This window comes from Amblyomma americanum, chromosome 2, assembly GCF_052857255.1.
Source record: "Amblyomma americanum isolate KBUSLIRL-KWMA chromosome 2, ASM5285725v1, whole genome shotgun sequence".
NCBI lineage: Eukaryota > Metazoa > Arthropoda > Arachnida > Ixodida > Ixodidae > Amblyomma > Amblyomma americanum.
This window is the reverse complement of record NC_135498.1, coordinates 94,450,698-94,465,449: the sequence shown is the minus strand read 5'-3', so window position 1 is coordinate 94,465,449 and position 14,752 is coordinate 94,450,698. Positions and strand designations below refer to the sequence as shown.

The 14,752-nt window shown below is 45.6% G+C and overlaps 1 protein-coding gene across 1 annotated transcript in view; it reads left to right on the top strand.

The window, feature by feature from the left end:
* Positions 1-14,209, top strand: part of l(3)80Fj (lethal (3) 80Fj) — a 114,590-nt gene extending 100,381 nt beyond the window's left edge. The window contains exons 50-53 of the mRNA XM_077654937.1: positions 4,423-4,571; positions 8,285-8,389; positions 13,261-13,485; positions 13,997-14,209. Of these exons, the coding sequence (XP_077511063.1) occupies positions 4,423-4,571; positions 8,285-8,389; positions 13,261-13,485; positions 13,997-14,125 (608 nt within the window). The 3' untranslated portion in view covers positions 14,126-14,209. The remainder of the gene's footprint in view (positions 1-4,422; positions 4,572-8,284; positions 8,390-13,260; positions 13,486-13,996) is intronic.
* The last annotated feature ends 543 nt before the right edge of the window (positions 14,210-14,752 follow it).

Here is a 14,752-nt window from a genome sequence, read left to right as displayed (position 1 = left end):
GAATACGCTGCGGTCCGCACAAGAAATGATGTTTTCTTCTGGTTGCTGCAAGTTGTAATACACAGCTTCTGCCTCCGCCAGTACTGAATGCTCTTTTCGGATACTCCAAAGTCGCGCTGTGCCGCCAGGTTCCCGTGAGCTTTCGCGTACTCATTCGCGTTTTTCTTGAAGGTGACGGTAAATTGCCGTCAGCTTCTGCTTTGCACCTACGGAAACACAAAGTGGCGGCACTGCTGCTGATGTTGATGTGATGGAGGCTGTTGACTTTAGCCGCCCATTGTTGCAAGACTTCTGGGAATAACAGCGCGTAGACGAGGGACAAAGAAGAAGAAGACGACAGGACCGGTCGTCTTCTTCTTTGTCCCTCGTCTACGCGCTGTTATTCCCAGCAGTATGTACCAACTCGCTCAACTCTCCGTTTTATTGAAGTTTATTGCAAGACTTCCGTAGTCTTTCTGCCAATGACCGGTATATAAGACGGGGATCGACTTTTCACCATGGTTTTTATAAAAAAAGGTCGACCATTATTCCGGTTTTTACGGTAGTCACTGGACTACTTGTCCACACTTGCGCCATCATTCTCACTAGCGCTGTCGTCGTGGTCGCTGCTGCAGTACCACAGCTCGTTATTCTAATGTCGTTGTGCAGTGAAATCCCTCACTTCACAAACAGCCGCACCCCGACATCGCGTAGAATAGCTGAAAATTTTGCCTCGCCGCAGCTGCGACACCTGTATCACCTGTTGAGAATGTCTAACTTGCGGCCCGGCGCACAGTTTGTTTCTTTGGTGTAAAGAATGACAGCCATCTTAAACGTAGCCGTGAACGAGAGCCGGACGTTTATTGTACTCGGAGCGCAAATGACAATTGACGAAGCACTGCATTAAAAACTTGTAAAACATGGTAGGCAGTCGTCAAATGCGTCAGAGCCAAAAAAAAACTACGCGTGAGCGGCGTCGGCTCTTTCACCAGCTACCAACACTTCCTAGCACTGCTGCCGTTCCGAGTGGTGGTGCAGCTGCGATTGGAACAGCAGCCCTTCCATCAACTATCAACACTTCCTTGAGTGCTGAGTGCTCAGTTCGAAAAAAAAAGTTGATGCTTAAGCTTCCTCTTTAAAAGTAGAACGCGATATTGTTATCAAGCCGCCACCACTTATCGGCAGCCGCAATCTGCAGCCACATGTGGGGAGGATGGGAAGGAGTGGTGCTGGTTTTCTGCTTATCAAGCAACTACTCAAGGCCAGCATCCAGAGTGATGCAACGGAGCCGCGCAGCAAAAAATGCAACCACGCTGTGCCATCCCTGGTATCTCATTTGTGTGGCCTTTATATATAGTGCCTTGCTTTGGTGTCGATTGTAAGTCAACCCCCCCTCCCGCCCCCCGCTTCGGATTTTCAAATTAAAAAATATAGGTTGACCTACAGTCGTGTAAATACGGTAATCTGGACGCTTTTTTTTCTTCAAATCAGCGCTTCAAAAAGGGGGTGCTCAAATTACGTGGAGAATTTGTGGACACGTCTTATTAAATAAATAAAATAAATAAATAAATATCTTTATTTCCAGACGACAACTGGATTAAAGCTTATTAACCCTTTTTTAGGAGAAGACGCGGGTTCGATCTCAGCCGCGATAGTCGAATTTCGATGGAGGCAAGATTCTAGATGCCCGTGTGCTGTGCGATGTCAGTGCACGTTAAAGAACCCCACGACCTGGGGTGGTCGAAATTTCCGGAGCCCTTCATTATGGGCCCTCATAGCCTGAGTCGCTCTGGATTGTTAAACCCCCGTAAACCATAAACCTTTGTAGGACAGCATAATATTTTTTGTAAAATTGATGAAAAATATTTGATTGTACGAGCAGATGAGGAGCACGGAAACGGTTCTCAACAAATTTCACAATTTTAATAGAAATAATTGAGTGGAAAAAAATGGTGCATATTTGTCCGTTGGCACTAAATGGGGATAAAGAAAATGGGACGTATTTGTCCCATTGACCTACATGTGGTTCCTCACTGAGTTAGTTTCTTCTTACTACTTCATGAACTTGTTCGCGCTTATTCGCTTGTTGAACTTGTTTGCACTACTTCTCTTGTCGTGGAACACCAGCAGCGCCTACGCCTTTGTTCGGCTTTCACAGGGTTGTGTTCTTTGCCGATGAGCCAAACTTCACCCGAGATGCCAAATATTTTTGGCCATTTTTTTTACCTTCCGTGTTCATTTGGAAGGGCTTCTTGCTGTCGATGGTTCTGAATGTTTGACTTTTGATGATTTGGTACCCAGGAACAAACGCTACATGCAATGTTTGAGAATTACCATTAAATAATCAGCTGTCAAATGCCCAACTATTTCCAGCATGGTAAAAAAAAAGTGCTTTCTACTTATTGCTTGACATCACAAGTCTTCTGAAAAAGTCCATGTTGTATCTAGAGTTGTTCCTATCTATCCATAAGAAAGGAAGCACTCGCCGGCCATTTTGATTCCTTTTTTGCCAGATCGAATTAGCCAGAAACCTGCAATGCGCCCGAAAAAAAGAACGAAGTTTCAAGGTCTCGACTCGCTTGCCTCGACACACAGGCGTCTGTGTGTGTCCCCTTTCATGTCCTGTGTTCTGTGTGCTCATTTATTTCCAAAAGTTTGTAGACATATCTAAACAGAAAATTTCATACACTAAATTTAAAATTCTCAAATTTGAAAAATAAAGATGACTTGACCTCGACTATGGTCGTCTCAGTAATGCAATAAAACAAACGGGGTCGAAACACATAAAACAGTCGTGAAGAAATACCCTCCGGAAGCTGAGTATCTAGGCAGAAAACTGTAACGGAGAAAAACACTCATTGTTCAAGCATTTCTACACAATGCACAGCCACTGTGGTTCGTGAAACAATTTTATTTAGGGTACTTGGTCGATTTCAGCAATGAAACTTCGGCACAGGATAAAAAACGAGACATACAAGCGGATAAAATAATTAAAAAAAGGATCTTTTTTTTTTGCCATTTTTGGGGGGATTTCAAAAGGCCCTGAACTGTTCACGTTATCAGGGTGATACGAAATGGAGCCAGGCCGCCGCAGTGGCTCAGTGGTTATGGCGCTCGGCCGCTGACTCAAAAGACGTGGGTTTGATCCTTGCCGTAGCGGTCGAATTTCGATGGAGGCGAAATTCTGGAGGTCTGTGTACTGTGCGATGTCAGCGCACGTTAAAGAACACCAGGTGGCCGAAATTTCCGGAGCCCCTCACTACAGCGTCCCTCATAGCCTGAGCTGCTTTGGGACGTTAAAACATCCTAAACCATAAACAAATAAAATTGCAGCTGTCTCATTGCTGGAGAATTACTTCACATGACAATGTATCTTGTTTTTCAGAGATAAAAAAATTTTCCTGCCTACAAAAGCACTGCAGTGAGCAGAATATCAGTGTTGCCAGTTGTACAAAAATACCTGACTGCTGCTTGCTCAAAACTGGACAAGTGCTACTACAGTCAACTCAATAATTCAAACTTCAAGGAGACTGAAAATTTATCAAATTAAGGGCGTCGTTTTAACCCTGTAATGCACAGGCACTGAAAATGTCCAATAAAGTTATGAACTTTTAGGATTTCATCACAGATGGCCCTTTAAAGGTAAAAAAGGATGAAGATATGGGATTAATTAAGAAAAAAATCGTAACTTAATTAAGGTAATTTTGATCATATCTGAACATCTAAGGACCATAAAACCCTGTGCAAGTACACAGGCTTGTACTATGAATCAAGTGAAAAATGCAAAAAGTCTCCATAATTTGTGTGAATGCAGCATTACGACCCCAGAAATTTTATGCTGTTCTGCCGCTAGGGTTAGCTGTTGCACGAATTTATCTTTCAGCAGGCCTCCTGCATCTCTGGTTGCTTTTACTTGGACCCTGCTTTGATAATAATATTGGAGAAGACAATTGCTTTGAGTATGCTAGCAATTCACTTAGTTACGTGAGCAAAAATGAAAATATTCTCATTTCTACGCTGCGTATCCCATTTGGTATGCCGGGCATTACGGGGTTAATGCACTTTGATGTTGGCAGGACGGAAGCGTCAGTACAAATAAATTGGCAGTTCAAATTTGCGAGATTCCTCTTGATGCAGGTCCTAAATTACTATAGCATATGCTTTCGAGGTAGTGAAGGTTACCTTTGCAAAATAAAAATCTTATTTTTCATGTGTTAAACATGTGCGTTGATTGTGTGCAAATGTGCGAAACCTAGTGGCAGCACAAATGTCCAAGCATGAGATTATGGAGAATACCTCAGTGGTAGTTAAGTTTGTTTGTGACTTCAGCACAACTCCTTCGAGTGCTGTTGAAATTCTCAAAGGCCTTCGACATGATGGCAGATTGAACTGCCATGTGACGCAGGTGTAAGTGTCAGCCAAGAAATGATTGGCCTTATGCAGGCGATGACCCCAGCGAGGACTGGACGCTGCGACATGGCTGCAGCGTGACCCTCTCGGTGGCCCTCAAGCAGGCTCCCGAGCGGATTCTCACGGATGACTGGAGGGATCGAGTGGTCAAGACCCTCATCAAATACATGACTGCTGACCGGGTGCGTCACTATTGATAACCATGCAGTGTTTCAGGGAGAGTCCCGCTCATATAGCTGCTTTTCCCAATGAGGCTGGGTCTTCAGCAAACTTGGACTGTGTATTTTGATTCTCTGATTTATTGTATTTACACAAATATAATGCCAGTTTTTCTACTTAATTCATTGATTTCAGGACGCATCTCATGTTGTGCTTGGTATGCAGATATACAGTTGAATCCCGGAACAGCGAATTCCGCTTCAACGAAATTTTCGCCACAATGAAGTATTTTTCATTCCCCGCGAAATCCCCATAGGAGTTAATGTATTAAAATTCCCTCGAAAACGAATTACTTTGTGAGCATGCATTCGCTTCTACGAATTTTTCGCGAACCTTCGGTCAGTGACCCGCCTTTATTCAAAAGTTGGATGCTGTACGAGATTATTCCCTGCTAAACCAGTGGCTTGGAGCAGCTAAACAATGCACAGAATGTATGGTTATGGCATTTTCATGTTATTAGAAAATTCCTTGGCACACACGATGACGACTTTGCGGTGTAGCTGTTAAGAGTGCGAGAGTTGCGTGACGCCGCTGCTGGCAGTGAAACGCAAGCAGGCTAAGCTCACAGATTTCTGGCAATAAAGCTATGTTTTGCTGGAGTTATCACCTTGCATTTTTGGTTAATTTCTCGACAGCGAAATTCCGCGACAATGAAATTTCTCGTGCGTCCCGTCGATTTCGTTGTAGCGGGATTCAACTGTAATGCGATTTTTTTTCTCGCTGCTCCTCGTGATAGGTACAGTGAGCTTCACCATCATACTCGCTAGCTGCTAGGAAGCCAGCCTTGTGACCTCCCTGAGGACATGTGGCACACACGGGGAATGGAGAGGGTGGCTACGAACGTGGCAAGAAGACGGTGCAGGAGGCCATTGAGAAAGAGAAGGCGTTGAAAGAATTGAGTAGAGTAGGGAAAGGAACGAAGAGCGAACTGGGCAGCATGAAACACGGAAACTGGGTGCATTAATGCGCGGCGGTGATTTTGCTGCACTCTTTGATAGCGCACGTGTTTCTAAAATGTAGCCTCTTAAATTATAAAGGTTGAAGAATGCCGCCATATTGGATACTGAACTGCGCTCTTAGAACAGGAAAGAGTTCAGGATTAAGCTCCCCTGTACTCTCCTCATCGTACAAAAACTGGTTTGTTTGAGGGTCATGAAAAGGTCTGTGTCTACATAGTATCTGTTGCTTTTGTATTGTTGCTTGCTGACTCCGTTTTTTCCAAGCCCTTGGGTGCAGTTGTCTTGAACAGGATAAGGTAGCTTTGTAATCATAACTTTTTATATTATTTTCATGAGTCTAAAACTGTCCCTTCGTGTTATCTTCGTGGTCGCATTATGTACATGTAAGTGCAGTATTTCAAAAATGCAACAATTGCTTTTGTCTTGGGAAAGTGGCTTTTGTTGCAAAAAGCCACGGTTTTGTGGTGCACAGAATAATTTAGAAATTGAACACTACGTCTTCTGGCAGAGATTACCTAATCACGAGAATTTTCTGCATGTTCTCATTGTCCTGAGGCTGCTAATAGGCTTAAGTGAATACAGTTATCTCTTGTTATAACGAAATCGCTTTATGCGAAATTTCTTCTGGTCCTGACCCAAACGCATGCATTTTAGGTCGCATTACTCGAAGCACACGAAGAGCTTGGCCCGCTTAGAGCGAAGTGGTGAGTGAAGGCATCGCCGCCGCTGAGCAGGCGACCCTTTGGCGCATGCAGTGTCAAATTAATACCGCCGACGAATTAGTCTCATGCAGGCACAGAACAGTCTACAAAAGTACCAAACCTATGACTGATGATCTGCCTAGTAACGAGTACCGAGTTTTACAGCAGAGAGAACGAAAGCTGTCAAATGCTGTGGTGCAGCGCGCCCAAATCTGTCGCAATCGCATCGCTGGTGTCCCCTGTCATAGAATCCACACAAAAATGAAGTTTTTGTGACGCTTTGCGATGCCAGAAAACCACGGTCTCTTCAATGCCGAAAAGTGGCCAAAAGACCATGGGCAGACTTGCACCGTGGGATTCTATGGTGTGCGCTTGATGAGCAAAAATATTACCGCTCTAAACAGCACTTCTGGTGCTGAAACGTGCCAAAAAGGGCAAAAGAAGTGTCCCTCCGATTATAAAGTCATTCATACTTGCGATTGCGAGCGAGCCGAGCTTTCGGCAACGGCACCGACCACGGACGCGCCAGGCAACGAACTGAGCTGCTCCCTGGCTGCCGTAGTCGCTGCTAAGCCTACTTATTTCACATCGGCCAAAGAAGACAAAACTCTCGAAATCACGCGAACGTCATTCCCGAGAGTTTTCGCTTCGAACGAGAAGGCAACCCGCAGGTCACACTTGCAAGTGTGAATAACGGTGTTGTCGAGCTGCTGCCTTGACTCAAGCGACTGCTGGTTGCATGCTCTTTGCCATGTTCAACGCGAGGAGCTACCTTAACAAATCGGGAAGAAGACTTTGGGGAAGCCGGTCTAGAAATTTTCTCGCCGCTCGCCATAATCAGCCTGCATCACAATAAAACACTGCCCTAGCTTCGTTGCACCACTTTTGATGGTGCAAATCGGCCTATAACTTGCCGAAAACATAAAATATCCGAACGTCGCCAGCAGCGAGTCAGGTTGTCAGCATGGCTGGTCGACGCAAACATGGTGTTTCCCTGGTGATTTTCTTGAGCCCTAAACCCTTAAACCCTAATCTCTCTCTCTCTCTCTCTCTCTCTCTCTCTCTCGCGCGCGCGCGCGCGCGCGCGCGAGCCGGTGATGCTCGATTTGTGCCATCCGACTAGACAAATGGTCTAAATGTGTGGTAGAGTCAATGAATTTTGTCCATGACATTTGTCAATGGCGCGGACGCGATGCTGTGCGAGCACCGACACTCGAACCGTAGAATTAGCACATATGTCGTCGACAACCATGCGCCGAAAACCTCTTGTTTTGCAAACATCATGGCTGCACATCTCGGGAAAAAAATTGCCCAGTAATCATGCAAAGTCCCTACTGCGAAACCGTTCAGTTTTCACGATCGCGCTGCATACCCGCAATGAGTAGCTAATCGTTCTTTGAGCACAACAAACACAACCTCAGACTCAAGCCACGGCATTTGCAGTGCTTTCCAGTGCAATACTCTTGTGGTCTTCCGTGACCCCCCCTCCATAAAAGTGGCCACTGCCTACGCGATTCGAAATGCCCTGAAAGTTGAATGCATGGGCAGTGACCGCGGCCTCATGCAATGTTGGTCAGATTAGAGCAGGGGTTGCACACGCCCGGTAAGAACTTGAACACACCAATGCTCACTGCCTTTTTTTGCACCTGAATAAAGTTTTTTTCACTGAATACATTTTATTTCGACTTCCACGCAGTTGCGGCGCAATTACAGCTCAGTTCGTTGCCCGGCGCGTCCGTGGTTGGCGTCGTTGCCGAAAGCTTGGCTCACTCGCAACTCGCAAGTGTGAATGGCTTTATAATCGGAGGGACACTTCTTTTGCGCTTTTTGGCACCTTTCAGCGCCAGAAGTGCTCTGTAGAGCGGTAATATTTTTGATCCTCAAGTGCACCCCATGGAATCCTACAGCGCAAGGACAAGCAGTGCCTAGCATTCCTTTATTTTGTTGTTATTTTTCTACCATGACCACTCTACAGACAAGTGCATTGCTTTATCAAAAGCTTTGTCTTGTGTGCAGGTCCCCATCGTGTTTGGCGGGGTGCGTGGCACAGGCCACTGCTTGCGCCATATGCTCACTAACTCCGAGGAGCTGCCGCAGGTGCTGCTGACAACATTTTCCAAGGTGCATACTCCTCCAGGCTAAGTCCCATTCATGTGTTTTTTCTTGCAGCCACCGGAAGCCAGCATATTTAGTGCCTTGGGATCCAGTGTTGCACTGCTCAGAACATATATACTCGTGTAAAGAGCGCACCCTGAAATCGACAGCCGGCAGTTCGAAAAAAAAAAAAAAGTCAGCCAAAAGAATTGCTCCATGTTTGCATAATTTTGCCTACATGGCAGGTTATTCTGGGAGCTGGTGGTCAATAACTGCCTGCGACACTGGGTACAACCACGCAGCCGTCGTCCTGTGCACCGGTCTCCGCCTGGAGCCGCGAAAATGCGGTGCCTGAACACCGAAAAAAACTACAATAGGGAGTACCCACGCCAACGGCATGTTTCTTTGCTGTGACACGCCGCCCGCTCGAGTGACATGCCTTGTACTAGCGCGCTGTTCGCCTGGTGTCGCTAGGCCTAGCGTGGTTTGCATCGAAGCCATAGCAAAAGTGCTGTGAATCTAGTCACAGTTTAACATAAAGGGTCTAACCTTGTTATACCGGTTTAGCAACAGACGATAACCTCACATTAAAATGAACATGTAATTGCTTTCCGCGAGGCCTTTGACAGTGAAGCACGCAGAAAAGCAGGCCAAGCGAACGCCTCCTCACACTGACAGCCGTGGATCACACTCGTGGCGCGCCACTCTGAACTGTTGGCCAACGCATCATTACTGACTGTCGAGCACCAGATCTTCGGAAGATTTTGATCTTAACTTAGAATCACATGACTTTTTTCAGTAAACTGATTAGCAGTCTGCTTTATTTTATGTGGTAAATTTGCGCCTGTTGTTGGGGACGCGTCCTCTATACGTTCATTTAATTGTGTATTTGAAGTATTCACCAGGACTGCGCTGATTTATCAAAAAAATGTGTGTAGCAGTATAGAAAAGGGGATGCATGCTCAGGGCTCCGCTGTAGTCTGAAAAATTTTACGGAAAAATGCCGGTCCTGTGTAAGGGCCGCGTCCTGTCAGAGCCGTGGGAAAAAAGTGCAGCCCTTGCACAGTTATACATGGTAGTCTACTGTAATATTCGCATGATAAAACCACCCCCTACTTTTGTCGTTGAGAATTTTCTCCTTTTTCTTTGCTGTTAACTTTTCGTAGCGCGTTCCTCGATTATCACACCATCCGCTGTGCAGACCTTGGTGGCACACCAAGATGCTGTGCGCCGATAACATTACGGCACGTTTCTCTTTTCACCAGAGCTTCTGGAAGGGGATGGCGCAATTGGCCAACTTAGCAGAGCACCAGTGGTGTTGGCTTGCCCTGGGCGCTGCTGTGCACGTGGCCGCATAAATACATAGCAGAACTACACAAACAAAAAGAGAGACATGGAGGAAGTTAACAGTAAACCAGATTCTTAGAAACAAGCAGCATCAATGTTTGCAGCATGTTCAAGGCTGTCATGATTAACTGTTTAATTTACCAACGTGCTGCACGTGTACTGAGAACATACGCAAAGAATACTGAAATGTCAAGGTCTACCTGGGAGTCGATGCACTGTATCCTGTGCACTCCGGCATGGCATTTTTGCGTGTATGTGGATGTCAATGCCTTGGAGATGTGAAGGCTGTAACAGTCTTCACTTTAGTCAGTATTGAATGGATGTGTCAATTATGCCCTGCACATTTATTTAGCCATCAGCACTTGTTGCCTTTCTTTTAAATAAGGGTGTGCGAATATTGAAATTTAAATTTTTGAATGCAAATATGAAGAAAAAAATGGCTTCGAATATCGAATCGAATCTGGCCAGCACAAAAAATAAATTCAGAAAACTTAACTAGCAAACATTGTTGCTCATATTTTTTTCAAAATAGTCTATGGCCTTTGCAACTGAAATAAACAAAACTAGACTGCCTGAGTACTGTATAAAAAAAAGAACATGATGTGCGCAGAAATGTGTACTACTTAATTGAACAGCATAACAGTATCCAACCTGTAATGTGGTCAGGCAAAATGAAATCCATAACATGACAGGACTGGAAACATAAATAACATGATGGCTAGTAAAACCTTATTAATTTGGAGTTCAAAGAACCAACAGAAATGCCCGGGTTATTCGAAGGTCGATTTATAAAATGCCCCGTGCCCCCCCCCCCCCCCCCCCAAAAAAAAAAACTGCCGAAAATGTGGCAGTCTTATGAGGCGGATCTGTCGCGCAAACACCTGTAATCCTGTGCCGAGCACCGAGTTTCAGCGCGCTGGTAGACATCGCGAACGTAAGCGAGATGGGAACACACGTTGACGTCGGAATGGCGAGACTGCTTCTAGAAAGGGAAAAAAAATGACCAGCGACGCGTCAGTCAGCATCTGAAAGCGGCACTGCTGAGATTGGACTACTGGCGAATGCGCGGGCCGACAGTTGACATTGCCACGGGCGAGTGGCGAAGCTCAGAAACCGAAACTGAAACTACACGGCCAGGTTATTTTTTGACCTAGTGACAGGGGCCCTCCGAACGTTGTCATGCCTGCCGTTACGCCCACTTAAGAGGTGCATGGATTACAGTGTACCATACAATAGGCGGGATTTTTACAAGATCGCTTGCACTCAACTCGCCCCTCACGCGAAATTCCGCAAGTAGGCTTTCCCGCATAGCGTAGTTGACCAAAACAAGATGGCGGTGGTCACTCTCGGAGAGTTAAGGTGACAGAACGAATGACATGGGTGTGGCCATTAATTAGATAACATATTACGGAAGGATAAAAAATAAACGTGCTTTCGCTTTGCAGTTGCTAGAAACGGGTCGGCCCCCATGTTGTTCGCAGCACGTGTGGTATGTGGGAAAGCCCACTTGCGGAATTGCGCACAAGGTCAAGCCTAGCGGCATCAGAATGCGATCGATCCACGTGATAAACGACGGAGAAGAAAGAGAACAGGGCCTTTATATTGTTTTCCTGGAACTTTAAACTCTATACTGTATTCAGATAATTTGCCCAGATATTGCGCTTTTGCCACAATCAAATTTACAAAAGTCGGCGCGGTATACGATCGCTGCAGAATATTTGGGAATTTTCGAATATTCGGAAATTCACGAATATCATTTCTCTAATACGAATATGAACCGAATATGAAACACATTCGATTCGTATTCGAAATTTCGAATATTCGCGCACCCCTTATTTTGAACCTTTGCAATGCATGAAATTTTGTCTCACATGCATATAAGCTTTTTCAACCACTGGTCTTATTGCAGAAAGTAGCACACATTTGTAACAATGACTTCGTAACTAGACCTCAAATGTGGTACATACTCATTCTGCTGTCCTCTGCACGTTTAAAGAAACTTTCATTAGAACTAAATATTGCATCAATCGCTCCTATCATGAAGCTAACGAGTGCTGAAAAAGGCTGAAAAGCTCAAGAATTTTTCAAAAACTTTTTTTACGCCATAATGGACCGCGTCGAACTGTACACATGCGCTTGTAAAAACGCACAGAAAACCAAGAACGCCTATTAGTGAAAAGATAAAAACACACTGGATCATTTGTTTGATAGTTTGGTAGTTTTCAGTGTACAAAAAGAGCTCGCATCTGCTCTGCACGTGCGTGCGGGAGGAGATGCGAGCAGGCGCAAGCATGGCACCCAGATCTGTACCTGCCGGGTGTCTGCGGCCATGGCACCCGTGGTCCAGTGCCACCAAGGTGGCGTGCATCATGACATGAAATTCACTAATCAATTACGACGGCTGCGACACAGGCCTGCATATGTACATATGAGTCTGTTATGCCGACGGGCACATTTGTGCAATTTAAAAAATATTATGAGAGCGCAGTCACGAGAGGGAGCTAGCATGAGGCACATAGAGATGGGTGCGGGTGGTTTGCTGCAGACTTCCATTATTCTGTTAAATGCATTTATGCACAATTATTTCTCTTATCAACTGAAGCTATTTCAGCAGCGTAAACTCTGGTACAGTGTTGCTTAACAAACCATTACACCACACCAAAGAGCAAAGTGACAACATCAGACAACACCTCCTAAGCACATCGTAGAACTTCATGACATCCATCTTTATTATATGTTTTCGAAAAGCAATTCTTTTTTCTAGACACAAGGTAGAGCTGCCACTCTGTCCAGCAGGAATTTTAAATGCAGCCACCACTACTGACTTTGTGGAAGCAATGCTGGACGCTTCGAAAAAAAACGTGAAATGTCACGTGCACAATTGTCAACGCTATGCTGTCAAGGGTTAGGGTAGACATTGATATAACTAGGAATCCTCTGAATTCTTCTTTCATCGAATTCAGGCTTCTTGCGCACATTACATGTGCATGAAATTAATTGTGCGGTACCAGTTAAACGTACATTTTGCGCGATTCATAAGAACTGGGAGTGTTAGTCTTTTGTGAAAGCCTAGGTGGTTAGGGTCAGCTGTACAGCCTTCACTTGCTGGAGGCTAGAGATATCGCTTGGCGCACGGTTTGTGTAGTAGTCTTATTTGAAGGATATCTTCAGCTCGTTAACAAAATGAAAGGTTTCAAATTGGCCATATCTTTTATTTGATAATAAGTTCCCTTGCTTTCTTCGGGCCAATGATTGGTGGAGCAGGCAAGGCTGTGTTGCTTGCTATTTGCCTGTAGACTTGCACTTATTTTGGACCTGGCAGTGGTGTTGACGGTCTGGTCATAATTCTGCAGGCTGAGCTAGTGGCAACAGGTCTTATCTACTCCTCATAATTTCCTTGCTTTATCCTGTGCACAGATGTTGGTGTTGTTCCGGCCTTGGTTCTCTTTTGTCATGCCCTGGTGCATGCCTCTAAATCGTGACCTTTCAGTGTAACCAGTTGAATTGTGTTCCCAGTGCTGATGTGCTCCTCTACAACTGCATTTGCACAGTGCCTGAACCACACCAGCAACGAGGTGAAGCAGCTGGTGGCGCAGACGGTGCAGTGGCTGTCGCGCTGCCTCAACGGCGCCCAGCCTGTGCCTGCGCAGCTCCTGCGTAGCCTGGTGCCCCAGCTGGTGAACGGCACCAAGGAGAAGAACACCATGGTGCGCGCCAACAGCGAGTACGCCCTGGTTGCCCTGTTGCGGCTGCGTGCTTCCACCGAGGGGCTTGAGGTAGGCCTGCTCTCTTACACACACAGTGCATGAAGTATGCTCAGCCTAGGGGTCACAACGTGGCCACTGCACTGTTGCTGGGAGATGCGAGGGTGTTGTGTCCGTTGTGGCCCGAACAAGTGTATAGCAAGCTCATAAGCACCAAATGCAGCTCAGTCGTTGCTCTGTCGGGGTGATACACGATGCTTCTAATAACAATGATTATCTTTATTTGCACATTAAAAAGAAATGGGGCATGAGGCAACATGCGAGTCAGGACCTATAAAACTCCAGCAAGGCCGGAGTTTTGATAACTTGAAGTTTGGATAATTCAGACATTCTTCCTGTTCCTTGAATTTCGAATTAACGAAGTTTTACTGCAGTTCTCGCAGTACAGTATGCTGAAGCGAAAAGTGGCCAGGGTTGCGCTTTATGCAAGTTTCCAATGGCGTGGAATACTTTTGAATTGCGCTCTAAGAACAGCTTGTGATCAGGAGTTACTTGACAACATTGATGACCTTTCTGTTTACAGGACTGCCTGGCGGTACTAGACCCAGGCGCCAAGGAATCGCTGCAAGATGTCTACAACAAGGTGCTGCGCAAGGTGGCCTCTCATCCAGAGCCAAAGGAAGAAGATCTCGACGATGGCATCCTCTCCTGATCATCTCTGCCCTCCCGTCCTCCCCCACCCTCAACCTCGACAATGCGCAGAATAAAAAAAAAGTGTGTAAAGTTTACCCTTTTCCCCCTTGGTTTGTGGTGTGTTGCTGTGGTGTGCTTTTTGTCGCTGTATTCTGTAGTGCAGTATTGCTACAGTGAAGGAGAGACAAGCGTTTTCATGTGATACGATATTTGTAGCTTATTCTGACTTTTCAGAGAGGTTCCAAATAAGTCACTGGTTGCAGCTGCCCAATCTTTGCGTTGTGCTAAACGAGTCCAGGAACTTGAAGTGCTCTACTGCTTATTTCTATGCACAATATTTTTTTGACTGCAGGAAATAGAGGATAGCACAATTTTTTTTTTTTTTGTATGTGTGTGTGCGCGGAATTATCAAAATGTACTGTAGAGCATCTGCAGGTGCTGGACGGGATTTCTGCACTTTGTGCCGTCTGCATGTTCTTGATGTAATTCAGACTACCTACAGTCGAACCCGATTGCATCGCCCACGTGCTTCGGCGTGCTCCGTGTGGTCAACATGGTTCGTTGCCATTGCACGTTGATAGAAGGCTGCAGTCTCATCTATTCGGAATCCATCGATAACATTGAAAAATGTGTTCTCACCGAGGCA